The sequence below is a fragment of the Spea bombifrons genome, chromosome 10, assembly GCF_027358695.1.
Source record: "Spea bombifrons isolate aSpeBom1 chromosome 10, aSpeBom1.2.pri, whole genome shotgun sequence".
Lineage (NCBI taxonomy): Eukaryota > Metazoa > Chordata > Amphibia > Anura > Pelobatidae > Spea > Spea bombifrons.
The window spans coordinates 27,523,358-27,540,027 of record NC_071096.1 but is presented as its reverse complement, the minus strand read 5'-3'; the positions used below and the strand labels follow the sequence as shown (position 1 = coordinate 27,540,027).

The 16,670-nt window shown below is 37.0% G+C and overlaps 1 protein-coding gene across 1 annotated transcript; it reads right to left on the bottom strand.

Moving 5' to 3' along the window:
- Positions 1-556: 556 nt before the first annotated feature.
- Positions 557-13,832, bottom strand: MMP2 (matrix metallopeptidase 2). Its single transcript, XM_053449116.1, has 13 exons — positions 13,564-13,832; positions 10,364-10,587; positions 10,125-10,273; positions 9,918-10,046; positions 9,347-9,520; positions 6,497-6,670; positions 4,755-4,928; positions 4,311-4,466; positions 3,755-3,890; positions 3,393-3,529; positions 2,964-3,123; positions 1,669-1,778; positions 557-1,191 (listed from the first exon to the last, which is right to left on the bottom strand). The coding sequence occupies exons 1-13, from the start codon at positions 13,702-13,704 to the stop codon at positions 1,088-1,090; spliced, it is 1,968 nt and encodes a 655-aa protein (XP_053305091.1). The 5' UTR covers positions 13,705-13,832; the 3' UTR covers positions 557-1,087.
- Between the last annotated feature and the right edge of the window lie 2,838 nt (positions 13,833-16,670).

Sequence of the window (16,670 nt, the reverse complement as noted above, 5' to 3'; positions counted from 1 at the left end):
AAAGTCCCCCAGTTCAGCAGCTTGGGACTGTTTTTCATCAAAAGCCACTGTCTATCCTATGACACAACTAGAGGTTAATGTGTGGTAATCAATAGAAGTTTGTGGTCTTGGGATCACAACAAGACAGAAACATGTGCAAAAACAACTCTTAGGAGATAGAATTATACCAGACTATAAAAAGAAGGAAAAGTGACCTGTTTAAATTCTAGGTTGGAAGTTAACAAATAAAAGGAAAAGTCAATCTGTTTTTCTTTCCTTAATCCTGAGATTTCATGTGCCACATGATCATTCTAGGTAACCTAAATTATTCGGTATTCAAGTTGAACCAAGGAAAATGTTTGGCTTATTGGCCAAGAATAGGATGTGTAACATTGTACAGTAATTGAAAGACAACTTTGCACTTAACGCATACTGAAAAAAGGTTTTTAGCATTTTATTTATTTTCATTTTTTGATGTTTTACAGTAATTAGAATGGTCATTTCTAAAAAAAAAAAAAAAATTATAATAATAATTATTAAAAAAAATGTTTTTATTGAGACCACACCAATGAAAATGGATAATTGCCTACAAAGTTGAAACATTTACAGAGTATATAGTATACCTGGAACCTGCCATGATTCCACAGGACATCTTAATGTAGGCAGCCTGTGCCCATGTATATTTAGATGAAGAATTAATATAAAGTTACAAAAAGGACATGGATATATTGTTGCTCTGTTTTAGGCAATGGTATATAAATTGCAGTTATAAAAACATTGGAAATAGTTACTTTGTGCTAAAGCACCATAGTGAGTTAATTTACAGTTATGGGGATGTTGATCAATAATAATTTGGAACCGCAGAGAAAGCTTTCAAAGAATGAAGTGTTCGTTCCAGCTCTATCCATGGTACAATGTAGGTTATAATATATTCATGGGTACACAATATTTAAATTATTGTGTGAATGATACCAGTGTACCTATACTTCACAAATGCCAGTGCCAGACTGGGCCATTATTATATCTTTGTATGCAATAACTGAGACAGACGTGTCCCGAGTAATTATACAGGGAAGGAATGTATAAGATGATATGAGATTGCTGCATCTTAACAGCCAAGCCAATCATTTTTGACGTTGCCGACTTTCACGATCTTCAGGCTCTTATCTTCCAGTTTAAGGTAGTACCAGTCTTTGAAGAAATAACTGTATCCTGAAATATAAAGGAAAATATATGATAATTAATAACAAACAACCAAATCAAAACATATATAACACAGGACAGCATTCCAAAAATTAAAATGAGTTATTGCAGAAAGGAACCAAGAAAGAATTCTTCTAACAATATTTAAGTTCAGGTAGGGAGATCCATAAAAAATGTTTCAGCATGAACCAAATTAGCGATTATTGTATATTTCTGATACTACTTTGTAGATGAGGTACTGGTGAGATACTGGGCTTTGTTGGTAGCTATAAAGAAGTGAGATCTATTATCCTAACAAACAAAGGACTTCCTACTTGTCTAACTAATGGCGTGTCTAACTTTATCTCCTGCTAATGTGAGCCAGTGATATATTATTTTCTTTGTTGCCATCTCATTTAAATTATCAGTACCATTACATTTGAGTAATTTATTTATGTCACTGAATTCTGCTGTTAACATGTTATTTAAAGAAAGTGATTCATGTACCACTTCCACTCTGGTCTAGTGCTGCATCCAAGCTGTCAGGGACACCATTCCATGCATCTGCAATTAGTTTAGGGAAGCCAGGATCCATTTTCTTCTTCCCTTCATTATATCTAAAAGAAAGTAAAAATGTATTAGTGGAAGGACGAGAAGACATATGAATGCTTGATGGTGTTATCCAGGCAGTCAGACAATGAGACACCGACTATTCATACTATTTTTACTAATAATCTGGAAAACATTCACAGTTTGGATCAGTCTTAAAGGGAAACTGTACTGTCCTTGAAAGTCCCACTACCTTATGGGTACTTTAATATGCATTGCTTACAAATTTGATAAAAAAATCAATTACTTTAAGGAGAAGCTGCAGTTCCCTTCCATCTCCATGGGCCAATAATTTGTGCCACTGACTGAGCAGCCAATCAGTGACTGGACAGTGCTTCAATTGAAATCCATTGGACCCAATGATGGAGATGGCTGGTAGTAAGTAAAGCATTTATCAGGTTATGTGTTTGGCTGAACACATTTTCTGCAAGGGTAATAGCTGGGGGTACGTAAAGGGGCAAATGCATTTGGGGGCATTCTGCAGAACAGTCTTCTGCACCTGTTGTGTGGTTTATAGTGTACAATGATGTCTATTTGTGTTGATGCAGAAATGTTATCTTAAATAAATCTTTACTGATCATAAACATATTGTTCAACAAATGTTATCCCTTTCAAGAAGGAGCAAACAATTGCACTTTAGGGTCCAATCTCTCTTTTATGACAAGTTAGGACATTTGGTGGCAAAAAGGTGTCTTCAATGCTACATTTAGTTAACAGATGGCTCCTTGTCTTATTGAGATGTCTTGCATTTTGCTTGAATGTATTATAGTTTCATGGCATGTGCCTAATATTAAAGTGCTCCCACCAGGGGTATTAAGGGCTTATTGCAGCTTTTAAAATGCATCTCTCTAAAAGAAATGGAATTTCACATTCACTTTGGGGTGTTTTCATTATCTTGTGTACCTTTCCAGTCTTTGAGAATGCTACATAGGAATTACAAAGGGCCTACCATCATGAGCTTCTCTTGCCAGCAAGGTTGACCTTTAACATGCAGCTTTTATACTGTTCAGCCGCATTATGCATGCAAATAGCAGCAAGCCGTCATTGTAAAGACTGAAATCTGATTTTGCATGCGTCATATTATCAGTTTCATATAAACGTTGAAATTAATGGATATTTGTCTGAACAGAAATTCTATATTTGAGACCCAGTGGTCACATGCTGTGAGGTCTACCATGAGTGTGATCACTTACCTCCAGAACTTGTCTCCAGCAAATATGTAAGTTTTCTTGTTCTTTTTCCAGTTAAATGCTGCATCCACACGTTGTACGTCAGGGGGCAGTCCCAAACTTGTTAGTTTTTTCGGATAACCTCTTTCTAGTTCACTTGAAGAGTAGATCCAATACTCATTACCTAAAAGCAAAAATTGGGATTTAGAAGTAAAACAACAGTAGACATGTGTTATAGTAAGCGGAGGATAGAAGGACATAGCTAGGGGTTACCAGGCCGAGGTACTTTTCTTCAATAGTTTTTGTCTTTTAGTGCGCATTAATGAATACCCTGAATACACATCATCTTCTTAAGAATGGGTAATTTTTTATCCTGAAGTAAAGACGCAAACCTGAATACACTCCTGAAAGCATCATGTCGAATTATCATTATATTTGTCATCGTTAAATTACCTGCAAAGAAGACGGTTTTCTCTTCCTCTGGATCTTCATACACAGCATCGATCTTTTCAGGCAGTTCAGACCAGAAGGTAGCCACAAGCAGGGGTCCGGATGGCCTGCTTCTCATGTTCGCGCTTCTCCATATAAATCTTAGACCAGGGAGATGCACAATGAATACATTCAAATGGGGACCTTTTACCTTCATTACATTTTCCTTCAAAAACATCCTACTCTAGTATTCAATATGTTCATTAACCTTCACTAAAGGAAACTGTTACAGTTGAACACAAACATAATACACCATTGAGTTTGATACAATTTGTATCAAACATTTGCATGCACTTAATTCTTCATTGTCACTTTTTTCTTGTTACCTGTCTTTAAAAAAGAATGTCTCCCCTCGGATTTGAGAAATAGCATCAAACACAATGTCCTTTGTGCACAATTCTGGAGTCACTGGTCCCAGCGTAGGAGCAGGTCCCGGTCCTGGTTTTACCTTAGTTGACTGTCCTGGGGAAAATGAAAACAAAAGACATGCTAGACATATAGTGTGATTATTAACGCTGTTGTCAGATAAGCACCTTCTGGCCCATTTAGCCTGCCCATTATTTTGCTTCTGTAAAAACCTCAAAGCGTTCGAGGTTCATTCTTTGGTCACATTTTAAATTCAGAATAGCCATTTGTCTATGCCATGCTTGTTTAAATTTGCTCACTGTTTTAACCTCTACAATTTCTTCCAGATGTATTTTACAATTACCTACCACCCTTACGGTGAAGTAAAAACTTGGGAAGGGAAACAACACATTTTATTAAATAACTTTAAATATCACAATTATTCCAGAAATAATAAAGTATTATTTACTTTCCTTGTAGGAACCAGTTTTGACTTAAAGCCATTAATCCCATCAAGTGTGAAGAGAAGGTGCATACCATAGAGTTCTTGGATTCCATTAACGTCATCTTGTGAGAGTTTGAAGTTCTTGGTGTAAGTATAAATTGGAGCCATTAAAGCCCCTGGATCATCGGAGTGCTCAAGTCCCAAGGCATGCCCAAATTCATGAGCAGCCACCAAGAATAAACTATAACCTGACGGAAAAGAACAAAGGTGGCACGTTATATAATTTAAAAAATGATAATGTTTGATATAAACATGGTACCAACCACATTACTAGCAAATTAGCTATATTTCTGTCTTAGAATAATGTTATTGTTCTCTTGAGCTAAGGGACTATTCATATAGCTGTTATAACACTAGAGTAAATAAAACAGCCACATCTCAGTGCCAGTCTATGATTCTTTGCCAACACTGTATAACTAGCATGTGGAAATATGAACATTAGCCTAGCTCAGATTTTATTACACCACTTAGGGTACCTTGATCAGGACAAAAACCCCACTTCCGGTCATCATCATAGTTGCTGCTAGTGGCACACCACAGCTTGCCATCGCTGCGTCCGGACGTAGTGCATGAGTTGTACTTGTTGCCAAGGAAGGTGAAAGGAAAGACGCAGGGAGAGCCTTCTGAATTACCACCCACTGTGGACAATGCTGAGAACAGATGGTTATATAGAGAGTTATAAGATATAGCAACTGGTAGATTAAAAAAGTAAAAAGTATCAATGTGCACACAACTGGATTTTATCTTAAACGAACCCTTGCAGCAATACGCCCAACTTAAATCAATGATGCGTTCTTTGGATTTCTCCAAATCTGTTCTGTTCCAAAGCAGCATTAGACTAACAAAATGTTTTTTTAAAAGTTTATAGAAGACCCAAACCAGATGATATTTACAAAAGCCCAAAGTAAACTCATTGCCTGGGTGGCCGTAGCCACATGTAGGGTGATTTTGTCAATTTGGAATCAAGGTTGTGTCCTCCTGTTTCAGTTCACATTAATTACAAGAAGAAATGAGGGCATTTATGGGCCCTTAGCTACCAAACTCTATTTTATTATGTGTTTAAATAATGTTCTATTATAAACTATAAATTATGTAATTTAATTAAGAAAAAAAATTGGAACAGATGGAAGAAGTGAAGGTTTGTTAGTTTGTGACAGAATTTCAGGGCCAACATAACCTTATATGACTCTGGGTTTTATTCTATGAATAAGTCGGTCAGTGTCTACAAGTAAGAGAGCATGGAAGGATTTCAGACTGGGAAAATATAAACCGAGATTTATTTAATACGCAATGTCAACTACAATCCCTGATGAGCGAAGGTTAAAACACTATATCCAGGTGCATGATATCCAAGAAAAAGGAGTAAAAAAATAATTTTTGGTACCGTAGACCAAATATGTTTTGTTTTTTAATCTACATATTTATATTATTTAAACTATGTTATTTAAACTATATCAGCTCTAAACATCTGTAGTTGTTGAAGGAGCTTTTTCTTAGATAATCATATATGATGTAGCCTCCCAGTGATACCCTACATCTAGCTTCTGGATTAACCTTTTAGGTACTGGAGGGAATTATATCCCAGACGGGGATGCAGATACTTGAAAGGGGGGGGGTATCTGAAGGTGATCTAGAAAATGTTTCATATGGAAAACTATAGAAAAAATAATAATATACCCACTTCTAGCACCAGTGCAGACTTTAAAGCAATTAGCCAAACGTGTGCACCGGGTGTGCTTAGCATTGAAATGGTTAAGCTCCCCAGAATTCCCACAGTGAGTTTCTGTTTGCTTTCATACACACCATAGCCCAGAATGCCCTGCTTTTCTTGGCTAAGCAGCAAGTATTTGAGACAACTTTGACTCCTCTTTTATTTTTTCTTCATTTTATTTATTTGTGCTTCAACATCTCCCTAAAGCCTGCAGTGATAAAGTTGTCCGCCAGATTTCCCCTATTCAGTGGTGACTAAGACAACTCTGGTAACTATCCAAGATATTCATGTGATTGCATATTTTGTTATAGGTGTCAATTTTTTACTTCAATACAACATTCTTGTATGCCTCTCAACATTGGAACATTGGAATAAAGGAATATTTATTTATAAGCACATTTTCTGCTGCTTCTTTACACTTTAAGGAGACCAATATCCAAGTATCCTGCTTTGTCTGGTATTCATTTGTCATTAACGCTACACACAGAACAAGGACTGTATCATTACCAGTTTCTGGACAGAATCCGTAGGTCTTATCTTTGTCATAGTCCTCTGTAGTTGCACACCACCTGTAGCCATCCGATCTTCCCTCGGTTGTGCAGCCATCATAGCTGGTACCTTGAAACTTGAAAGGAAATTTGCAAGGCTTTCCATCAGCGTTACCGGCCAGAGTGAAGAGCACTGGGGAGAAAGACATGACCCTTAATAACTAACAATTTTTATCATGCTAAAACATAGAGATTCTAATGTAACTATTGTATTTATTTCATTCCTGACTTAGTGATACCCAGAACTCTAATGCAAGTTGTTAGAAAAGATGAAGAAGACTTGGTAATTTAATTCATCAAAATACATTAACTCTCTTCAAGGTGACAAATCATTTGAATGCACAAAACATTACATATAATCCTAATTTTGTCTCTCTGCTCTTTAACTTCATCAGAATTTACCATTCATTTGCCCCCATTGTTCTTCTTCGCATTTCCTACTTTTCACATTATTATAACTAAATGTAGAGCCCAGAAAAAATTAGCTGATGCCCATGGGGTCACCTGGGGGAACAGTATTTGGCCATGCTCACTTTCTGCTCCAGTTCCAACAACTTCCTGGACCTTTGAGGATGATTTAAGTCCAGCCCGACCCCTATGTGCAGCCAGCCTTCCACTTTTAAATTGAGACAAGTGGAGTTTGAACTCCACTTGTCTCCTGTAATTTTACGGCTAACACGGTACCAACTCTCAACTTTTAACTTGGACATCCCTAATCCTGACACATATATAAAGAAGGAGAAGTAGAGCTCTGGGAGCAGTCTTTCCAGTTCCTAGATGTGCCAGAAGAGCTGGAAGTTTTAGGCTGCCACAGAAAGGGCTGAAATAATTCAGACCTGTTTAGGATGCAATTTTCTAGTTGGAATTATTAGGTATTGGAAAAGGATTAATATAAAATGTACTGTTGCATGAACTATTTGGAACATTTGTAAGATCTGTTGGTTCTTGTAATAAACCTTAAACCCCAAGTAATAATGAAATTCATGTACAGGCAAGGTTCTTTGTCTCTTTTGATCGTTCTATTGCAAAACCATTGTGATCCGAAAACAAAGAGTGGTTTCAGAACTCATGATGACTCTGACTCAGGCCGGAGGCATTGAAGAACAAGTCTTGGAATAATAAAGCTTTCTTAATCAGAAACATATGTATTCCAGCTGCTTGCAAAGCAATCCTGTGGATAGCCTGGAGCCATTAAAGTGCCCTCAGACATGTAAAACAGGCAGTTCAAGCTACCCTTTACTTCCCAGAGGGTTTGGGTTGATGCTTGATTACAACAAATGTTTCAGAATATCTTAAAAATAGTGTGAAATGACAATATATTGTTTAATTAATAACACAAAAAACGCTATTGATAAAGATTTCATGTTCTATAACAAATCACAGGACTGCTTCGGTTAAAATACAGGCTGGCGCTATACCCTATAGAATTATTACTAATAATTTATAATTCTCTACAAGGTTAATTTTCACAAACCACAGAGGTCAATACCACCAAATCTAGTGAGCTAAAACAATTGGGTTTTTTTTGTTTAAAAAGGTGATTCTGGTACAAAGTTTGGAAAGAGGTCTTATCACCATAACAATTTATGGAATGTTCTAGCTGATTAGCTCTTGGTTTGGTTGCTATGGTAACAAGCTCACATTTCAAACAATTAGTCTTTATACATAACCAATACTGTTTTGTTTTCCACATCACATAAAGCAATCATTTTTTTTTCGTCTTACTGGCTTAAAGTGTCTCAGTGATTCATCTCTCTCAGACGCCAATGATTTGGCTAGTGATTTTTTTTCTTGGTAACACAGACAAAAATGATTTGATTCAGGACAAACTACCGAATGAATCAGCACCAATCTTTAGCGCACTCATATGTCCTTCTGTCTGTGTTTCTTGTTTCCTGTCCTCACATACCCTGCAAGTTGATATTCGTTGACACTGGCATTGACAAGTGAAGAAGATGTCTCCAAAATCTCTTCACACTTTGAATTATACGTTACACAGGGTCAGCTCAGTCCTTCTTGTTGGAGGAACCTTCCAGAGGAATTAAAACCATAACTCTCCTCTGCTAACTCTCTCTATTGAATAAACCCAATACATAGCAGTAGTTAAGCTCAAGAAATGCATTGTCTATTAACATTCTAAATTTGTCTTGGTTTATATAAGTTCCAACGATGGAACTCAACAATGCAGTTGATATTCTTTTCTTTGTGGAACCTATGATTGTGGGCAAATGTTGCAGATAATTGGCCCAAATATCCAGGGCACCATTATTTTTACTGTGACACATAACTGATAAAAAGGGAAAAACATGCTGAAGGCATGCACTGGAAACTCTGTCAGTTAAAGAAGAATGGCTATATTCATGGGAAAAGATTTAATTCCGGAGAAAGGATTTACTTGCGAGAGTTGAGGGTGGTGGGTACTCATCAGAGCAAACTGGATTCATTTTCCTGTTAAATATTGTACTTCCTGCTTTTTCAAGGCACTAGAAACACACACACCACACACATGACTAACAGGGGTAGTCACAATCTATTAATACTTGTCTTCCATTGAATGAAAATAATGTCAATCAATAAAAACAGTAACTCGGCCTTATTACACACCTTCTAGAACCAACTGCTTTTATCGTTACCTAATTTGTATCAAACATTAGTTAACACTATGTTAATACTATCATTTTGTCTGAGCATGGAGTCTTTAGTCAAAGATGATAACTTTTATTGGGCCAAACTGGAAAAGATGTAGACATGCAATCTTTCTCAGATAAATTATGATGTGACTCAATACATGAAGTTATATATTTCTTACGTTCGTGGGGGCAGAAGCCGTACTTTCCATCTGCATCAAAGTTGTATGTGGTTGAACACCAGAGAAAGCCATCATTTCGTCCAGCATCTGTACAGCTGTTGTATTCCTTGTCACTGAACAGGAAGGGGAATTTACAGAACTCTCCGTCTGCATTCCCGTATTTCACTTTCACAACTGAAATCGAAAGAAGTGTGTGTTAAAATCAGGAAAGAACAAATGATGCAATATAAAACAGAGCAATAGGCCAGTGGTCACAAGTTGTACAATCTAAGTGCTCATTATGTATTGCATGGAGGAGAGAAGAGAGGGGATGTGATAGTAACATTCTAAAATATGATGGCATCTAACAACGCAGAGGAGGGAATTTAAACACGCATGGGATATGCATATTGCTATTCTTATTCTAAGACAAGGCCAAGGTCTGATTAAGGTTTCAGTCTTTACAGAAGGAAATAGAGGGGCCAGATGGCTCTTATCTGCTGTCAAATTATATGTTTCTAAAATAACAGACTAGAGGATTTTAGCAACATAGTCTATATTAAGTTGAAAATGTAAATTAGGTATTGATTACCTTGACCTTCTCCAAGTGTCCACAGCTCATCATCATCAAAATGGGAATCCCCACCAACCCCTGATCCAGGTGCAAATGCATGAGCCAAAAGTCCATCTTTCCCATCAAATGGATAACCATCTCCATGTTCTGTGAAAAAGAGAAATGTTACAAAGAGACCCAGGATTTCTATTTCAGCCACAATGAAAACTAAACAAATTAGAATACCCCATCGTCCAAAATCTATCATGATATCTGCTTCTCCATCATGGAGCCGGGTGAACTTCAGAGGTGTGACATCACTCCAGACTTGAAATGCACGAGCAAAAGCATCATCCACTGTTTCAGAATCCAGATCTATTGTATACCCTATAATCCTGGAAGAAAGAAATATAACTTTAGTTGGAATACATTTATCTTTATAATGTTATAAGTGGTGCCTGGGCTGGGACACAAAGTTGCTTTACCTGTAAGTGATATCATTCTTTTCCCATTTGGGTTTTCTGGGGAAGAATTGGTAGTTGGAGACGTCGGGATTGCCACACCTTGGCTTTTTCATTGTTTCAATGGTATTCTGGTCTAGCTCTCCAGTTTCAGGCAGCCGAAAGAATTTCTGCATTTTTTTCAAAGTGTCCTTAAGCTCCATCAGACATGTTTCTTTAGGGCATCCATAGTATTTAAGCAAATATTGCTGAAAGGAAAACATTGCACACTGGTTTTAAGATGTAGATTTCAATTGTGTTAAAGAGGAGCTGCTATGTATGTAGCTGTAACCATCAACAAATAGTGAAACTACTGGTAGCCTGTGCATTTATTTAAATCAACATAATGGTTTAAGTTGTATTAAGTTTAATAGTAAGTTACTGTTTCATCACAATGAAGCTGAGAGCAGTGGCATATCAATTCTTTTTTCGGTCAGGAAGCTTTTTCCCATCTCCTCCACTTACAAGATTCAGATGGGTTCAAATCCTATGCCCTGGAGGGAGAGGAAGGACCACATACTAAAGCTTGCAGTAGGAATCATTGTAATATCTCCCTCTTGGGGCGCTCTATTATTATTATTGGATATATTTCTATTTAGTAGTATGTAGGGTACGACATGCTCAAATCGACAAAGACAAACTAATACATAGAATATTTAGGGTCTGGCCTCAGGTAATGTATCTAGTAATGGGTTAGGAACACAGGATCATATGCATTTAGTCTTCAACAAGATTGAAATAACACACAGTCAAAATTGGCAGCAGCTGGTAAGTTGGAATGGGTTTCTGGGATCTACCTTTTTCATAACTTAGGATGCAGCTTGGGCATTTGTCTCAAAGACTCAACGTGTTTAGCCCTCCATTTGTCTAAGCCCTGTAAACACTTAGGTATGAGTTCTAGTATACGTATACTATCTTCAACCTTGTAACTCAGTGGTCGCTGACTTAGAGAACCGGTAGAAGGTGAAAGGCTTGTAAGGCTTGTAGAATATTATCGGGACTTGAATTTCTACTGTTTTGCAATGTACATTTGCTTATTTTTCTTTTGGTCTGAATGGCTGAAGATTATAATATGTGGGGAAAAAAAACTAATTATTGTGAGTAACTACATTTCGATGGTCATGGAATACTACAGAGAATGTAATTTTCCTTGACAAATAAGGTAGATACCTATTGAGAGGCAGGTAACTAGATCTGAGAGCTAAAATTAATTTGGTGTGAAACCACTATACTAATAGTGTGGACAGAAGACTATGCTCTGATTGGCTTCCATGGTTTGGATTAAATTGGAAGCAGTAGTGATAACTCAGGGATATTTGTTTTATATACCACAAGTACTGGAAGACATGAGTACTAACGTCATTAGAAATGCATGCAGTTTTGCCATTCCAACAAAAACACAAAATTATAATACATTAAATATTATAATTGTGCGCAAAAGGTGAGACGTAATGATTTAATATGGTCAAAGCTGAATGTTACAACACAAAACAACACAACACAAAGACAGCAAGCTACTAACACCAAGGGAAACACTGAATACCAAAACCCTTTTGCTTTTATCCGGGGAGCCAACTATTGACCAAGAGAATACAAGTACTTCATGTACTAACAGAAGGTTCACATCCTCTCCAATCTAGGATCCAACTTTTATTCAAATGTTACAAAGCAGTATCATGTGTACTTTAGACATTGCTATTAGACACAGTGGTGTCTGCCTTTACTTTCTTGGTCTATAGTGTCTCGTGGGAGCAGTGGAAGACATAACATTGAAATAGAGCTATATATCTTCTGTTTAGCTTATATATAGCTTATATAGCTTCATATTTTCATGACTTCAACATATAGGGAGTAAAAACACACACATTTTCAACTTCAATAAACCTGAGGTTGTGTGGAGTGGAGTAATGAATTTAAAACTGATTCAATATGCCCAACTAGTTTCTAGCAGATCAAACAGGGTGAGTGAGCAGTTAACATCTGATGTGTTTATTGATTCTTGTATTAAAGGAAAGTGATATTCACTATCACTGGGACACTAGTCCTCAGATTTACAGGCTAATTGTACTTGCTTTGCCCAGTCATACAACTAAATACATCCTTGGTTAACATTAGTCTGTGTAATAGTATGAGTATGACACCACTCTCTACATTATTGATTTATAATTTCAATTTACTTGTTGTATAGTTATAACACCCATGCAGAATAATGAAGATGCCTGTCAATACCATGTATTGGGCCAGCAATTCTAATGACATAGAATCATTTGAAGCTCTAGCTGAGAAAGCATGCCTGTGATTCCTAGTGTGGGATCACACAACCTAATCCTTGGTATATTTCTGCCTTTGTTAGCTGATAATTGTCCATCACCTCATGCATGGTGATTGTATCTCAGTACCTTCAGGAAATTAAGGAAAAAAACACATTTTTTTACATACTAGAAAGCTTGCCACCCAGCCTGAATTTTACTTGCATTAATAAATATTTTTAAAATAATATTTTTTTTAGTAATATTTCTATAAAAATACTAACAGATACTTTACCTCATAACCCTTCATATTATGGCACAGAGACTTAAGGTTAAATGCTATATATAACATTATAAGTTTAAAGTTTTAATGGATTTGGGTACTCTTTGTGTGGGACATCTTGCAGTTAGGGGAGCAAACCAGCCCAAGACCCCAAGCTAATCTTGCACAAACGCTTCCCAATCCTCTCTAACACACTTTCCATAAAATGGCTGCATTGTGAGCCATTAAAGGGAGTGCAGAAAGGATCCAGTTATGGTTCAAATGTGGTCAAACCACATGGATATTTCGACACCCCGGTGGCTATTTGTGGTATTGCAAGTGAAAACTTGCAAATTGAAAAAAAAATCTTAAAGTGGCCCAAGAATTCCAAATCAGAGCAATCCAGGGGATTGCTCTTCTTCAAACTTTGCCAGCCCTCCCCTTGTGGGGCAGCAAGGGTATTCACTGGAAACATTGTAAAACAGTTCAAACATTCCAAAACAATTGGTAAAGTTAAAAACAACAGATTGTAACAGTTCACTTTGCAGAACATTAGATGTAAGTATACGTGTGTGATATGAGATGAAAGCATGCATGCTGTACTTAAAATATATTAACCCTACATATTTCCAAGGTGAAAAAACTGCCATCAAACCAGATGAAAGATTACTTACAGTGACTAGTTCCTTGTCAGATTTAGGTGAAGTGTCTCCTGGAAACTTAATAATAGGGGAGGGTGCACTCATAACATAATAAACTGTAATCAATAACTGGAATGAGAAGATGGAAAGATGGACAAAGGGATTGTTCTTCATTTTTTTAGGAGCTGTGATTAGTTTTCAGCCTCTTGAAGTACAATCTTTCTCGCAGATGATCAGCTCATTCCAGGCTCCCTCTAGTTCTGAGCTCTGTGGCTTTCCAAAACAGTTCCTTTGTATGGAAGGAGATCCAGATGTACATTTCTGCAACTACCACAAGAGGAAGTCTGGAAACATGGGGAGGGGAGAGGACAGATTTGGCTTCCAGGATATCCTTAACTATTGCAGTACTGGTGACTTTTAAAATAAACAATCATCTCCCAAATAGCAACTGTAGCATTTCTCTTTTGGTAACACTGGGCAACATTTGTTAGGTACATTGTGTCACTTTATTTGCAAATTGTTGTTTTACAGACCAATAAAATACAGTTAAAACCCACCACTTAAGTACATCTGGGGCAACAAAGAGTTCTGATCCTTGGACCTCTGGGGTCTAATCATTAAAGAGTAGAACTGTTGCAAGTTTGTGGTTAAGTTAGTGAGTCAGGCTTGTGAGTTTGACGTAAAATCACTTACTCTAACCAACTCCAACTTGACGACAAACTCAGCACTGACTTGAAAACTCAACTGCTTGGCCATAATTTTTGCTTTGAGTTATTATTGTTATTATCTTTTAACGACAACAATTCAAACATCGCTCTTACACTACATACATTAAAAGGGTTCATCCAAATATTCCAGAGATTTTAGGGAGAAAAAGGGGGGACACCTACAAGAATGGATGGTTGTGCTGGGTTTATACTTTTGGGTCTGAGATGTGGTACCTTACCAGTTTAGATCGCTAAACTGATAATTATGTTAGATTGTATTGCAATACTTTTCATAAACACAAATTTCCATCAGTTTCACACACAGTGATATAACACATTGCTGTTATAAATCACCCCACGGTCTGTTACCAGTGGGGATTTCTTCTCTGTTCTTGTAAGAACTTGGTACACCCTATAAAAAGGGATAACATTTTTGTACAAACACAAGATAAGTTGCCTCTCAGCAGTGGTCTATTTTAGCAACAATGACCCAAAACCCATATCAAAAGCATCTGTCTGTAATGAAAATGTTTTCTTAAGTGAGGAATGTATAGCGTAGCCTGGCTGCACAGTTGGCATTACATATCTAAAATGTCATGTCACATAAGGTCTGATTCTACAAAATTACTACATGTTAAAAAAAAAGATCACACATACGTTCCACTATGATCCATTAACTTATGGTAAAGAAAGATATAGGCAACAGTTACCTCCAATTAAATTTAACATGTGGTGGATACTAAAAAAAAACTTTGCAAGCCAAAACCCTAACCAAAAAAGTGCTGGTGGATATAGCTTTTTAAGGGTGACTCACCGTGAAATCCCCTTTGATCTAGGTATATGTACAGATCAAAAGGGAAAGCGCAGCTAGACACCATAAAACCTATTGCTCTTTTCAGCAACAATTCTTAAGGCTGTTTTTAATGATACGAAAGGGCTTGGGGAAGTCTGCTTTTAGAGAAGGCCCATATGCAGAAAAGCAGGGTGATTTCTGTCCTAGACATCTACTTTTTTAATTGCATACTCATGGAAGTAAATAGAACCTGGTGATATTGAGATGAAAGGTAAGATCTTTCAAATTATGATAATGTGTCACACTTGTAGTTCATATGCTGGCAAAGTATCTAGCACCATGTATTCGTCAAATTTTGCAACTCCGCAGTGACACCTCTCCCTCTAAAGGAGTTAGTAATACTCTACCCCAGCTTCATCAGCAAGTCCTATCCAATATACATTAACATGCTGGTTTATAGAACACTTTTCCTTTGTCTGTGTTGGGCTGTGAAAAGCTAAGCAACTCTTAGCAACTCATCGACACAATGATGAGTTAATTTTGTCCTTTTTTTAACTCCTTTATTCTGATTTTATGATGCTCTCATTCGTGGAGTATTGGCGCTATCTTGTGGTTACTTCTTGTATTTCAATTAGTCTGTATGGCAGAAGAGAAGGCTCTCCAGGACTTCGCAAATGCCATACTTCTGTAAGAACCTCTGTAGATAAGGACTGCCTAGAAAAACTTACTGCCATCAATTGAGCATTTTATGGTCCAGAGCTGAAGACTATCGTGGTGGATATCAAGGGGGCAGTGAATACCTAATGTGGACTTTTGGGTTATTGCTTATTGTGCTTCAATCATGTTGGTCAGCTAGACTCTTCAGCTCTTTCCCACTTTAAATCAACACAATAATGCAGGCATTTTAAAGGTGCCTTCATCACAATATATAAGTATATTTGAAATCCATATATGGCCCTCTCAAGGCAAATCTTCAACAGCCTTTCAAGTTAATTTCATACATTCTGAGGATAACAAACCTTGATATAAACATTCTTCTTAGTATTACATTTCAATGTGCTGCACATTTTGTGACTTCAATAATAGACTTCAAAATAGAACTACTTTCCCCTTCTCAAGTTGATGGCTGCCTGCTGTTGGTTATCGTGGTATGGTATCATATTCTGGTGCTGCATTGCAGCTGGTGATGCTCAGGCCAAAAGAGAGGAGCCAACACAGACCTCTACTTCCAGACCATGTGACTGTTGAGGGGCCCAAAGGACAGCTGCTTGGCCCCAGGGGAGCTGCCCCTTTTTACCCCATGTTAAAGATGGTTCTGATGCTGCACAAGTTAATTTAGATTTTATAATACTTTATAAGCTAGGTATGTATTCTATGGTCAATCTGAAGCCTCACATGTACAACAAAAGTAAACAATAACATTAAAGATGGTGTTGGTGATCAGAAGAAACATAAACTATTATTTGCTTTTCTAGATGTATCACTACCATTATCTTAATTACAGATTCCATTCATCACACTGAAGATTCCAATTCATTTCAAGAAGTGCCAGACATGATAAATGGTGATTTGGATAAATGGGATGTCAAAATAGATCCAAAGATAGATGGATATGTTCTGCATCAGATCTGTATTGTTTA

Bases quoted from the DNA above. Each gene is read 5' to 3' on its own strand.
- MMP2 (XM_053449116.1), bottom strand. From the start codon at position 13,704: ATGAAGAACAATCCCTTTGTCCATCTTTCCATCTTCTCATTCCAGTTA. The intron at 4,929-6,496 runs GTAATGATACAG...ATCTGTTCTCAG, and splicing joins CGGATTCTGTCCAGAAACTG to CATTGTCCACAGTGGGTGGT. The intron at 4,467-4,754 runs GTACCCTAAGTG...CTTTTCCGTCAG, and splicing joins GGGTTTTTGTCCTGATCAAG to GTTATAGTTTATTCTTGGTG.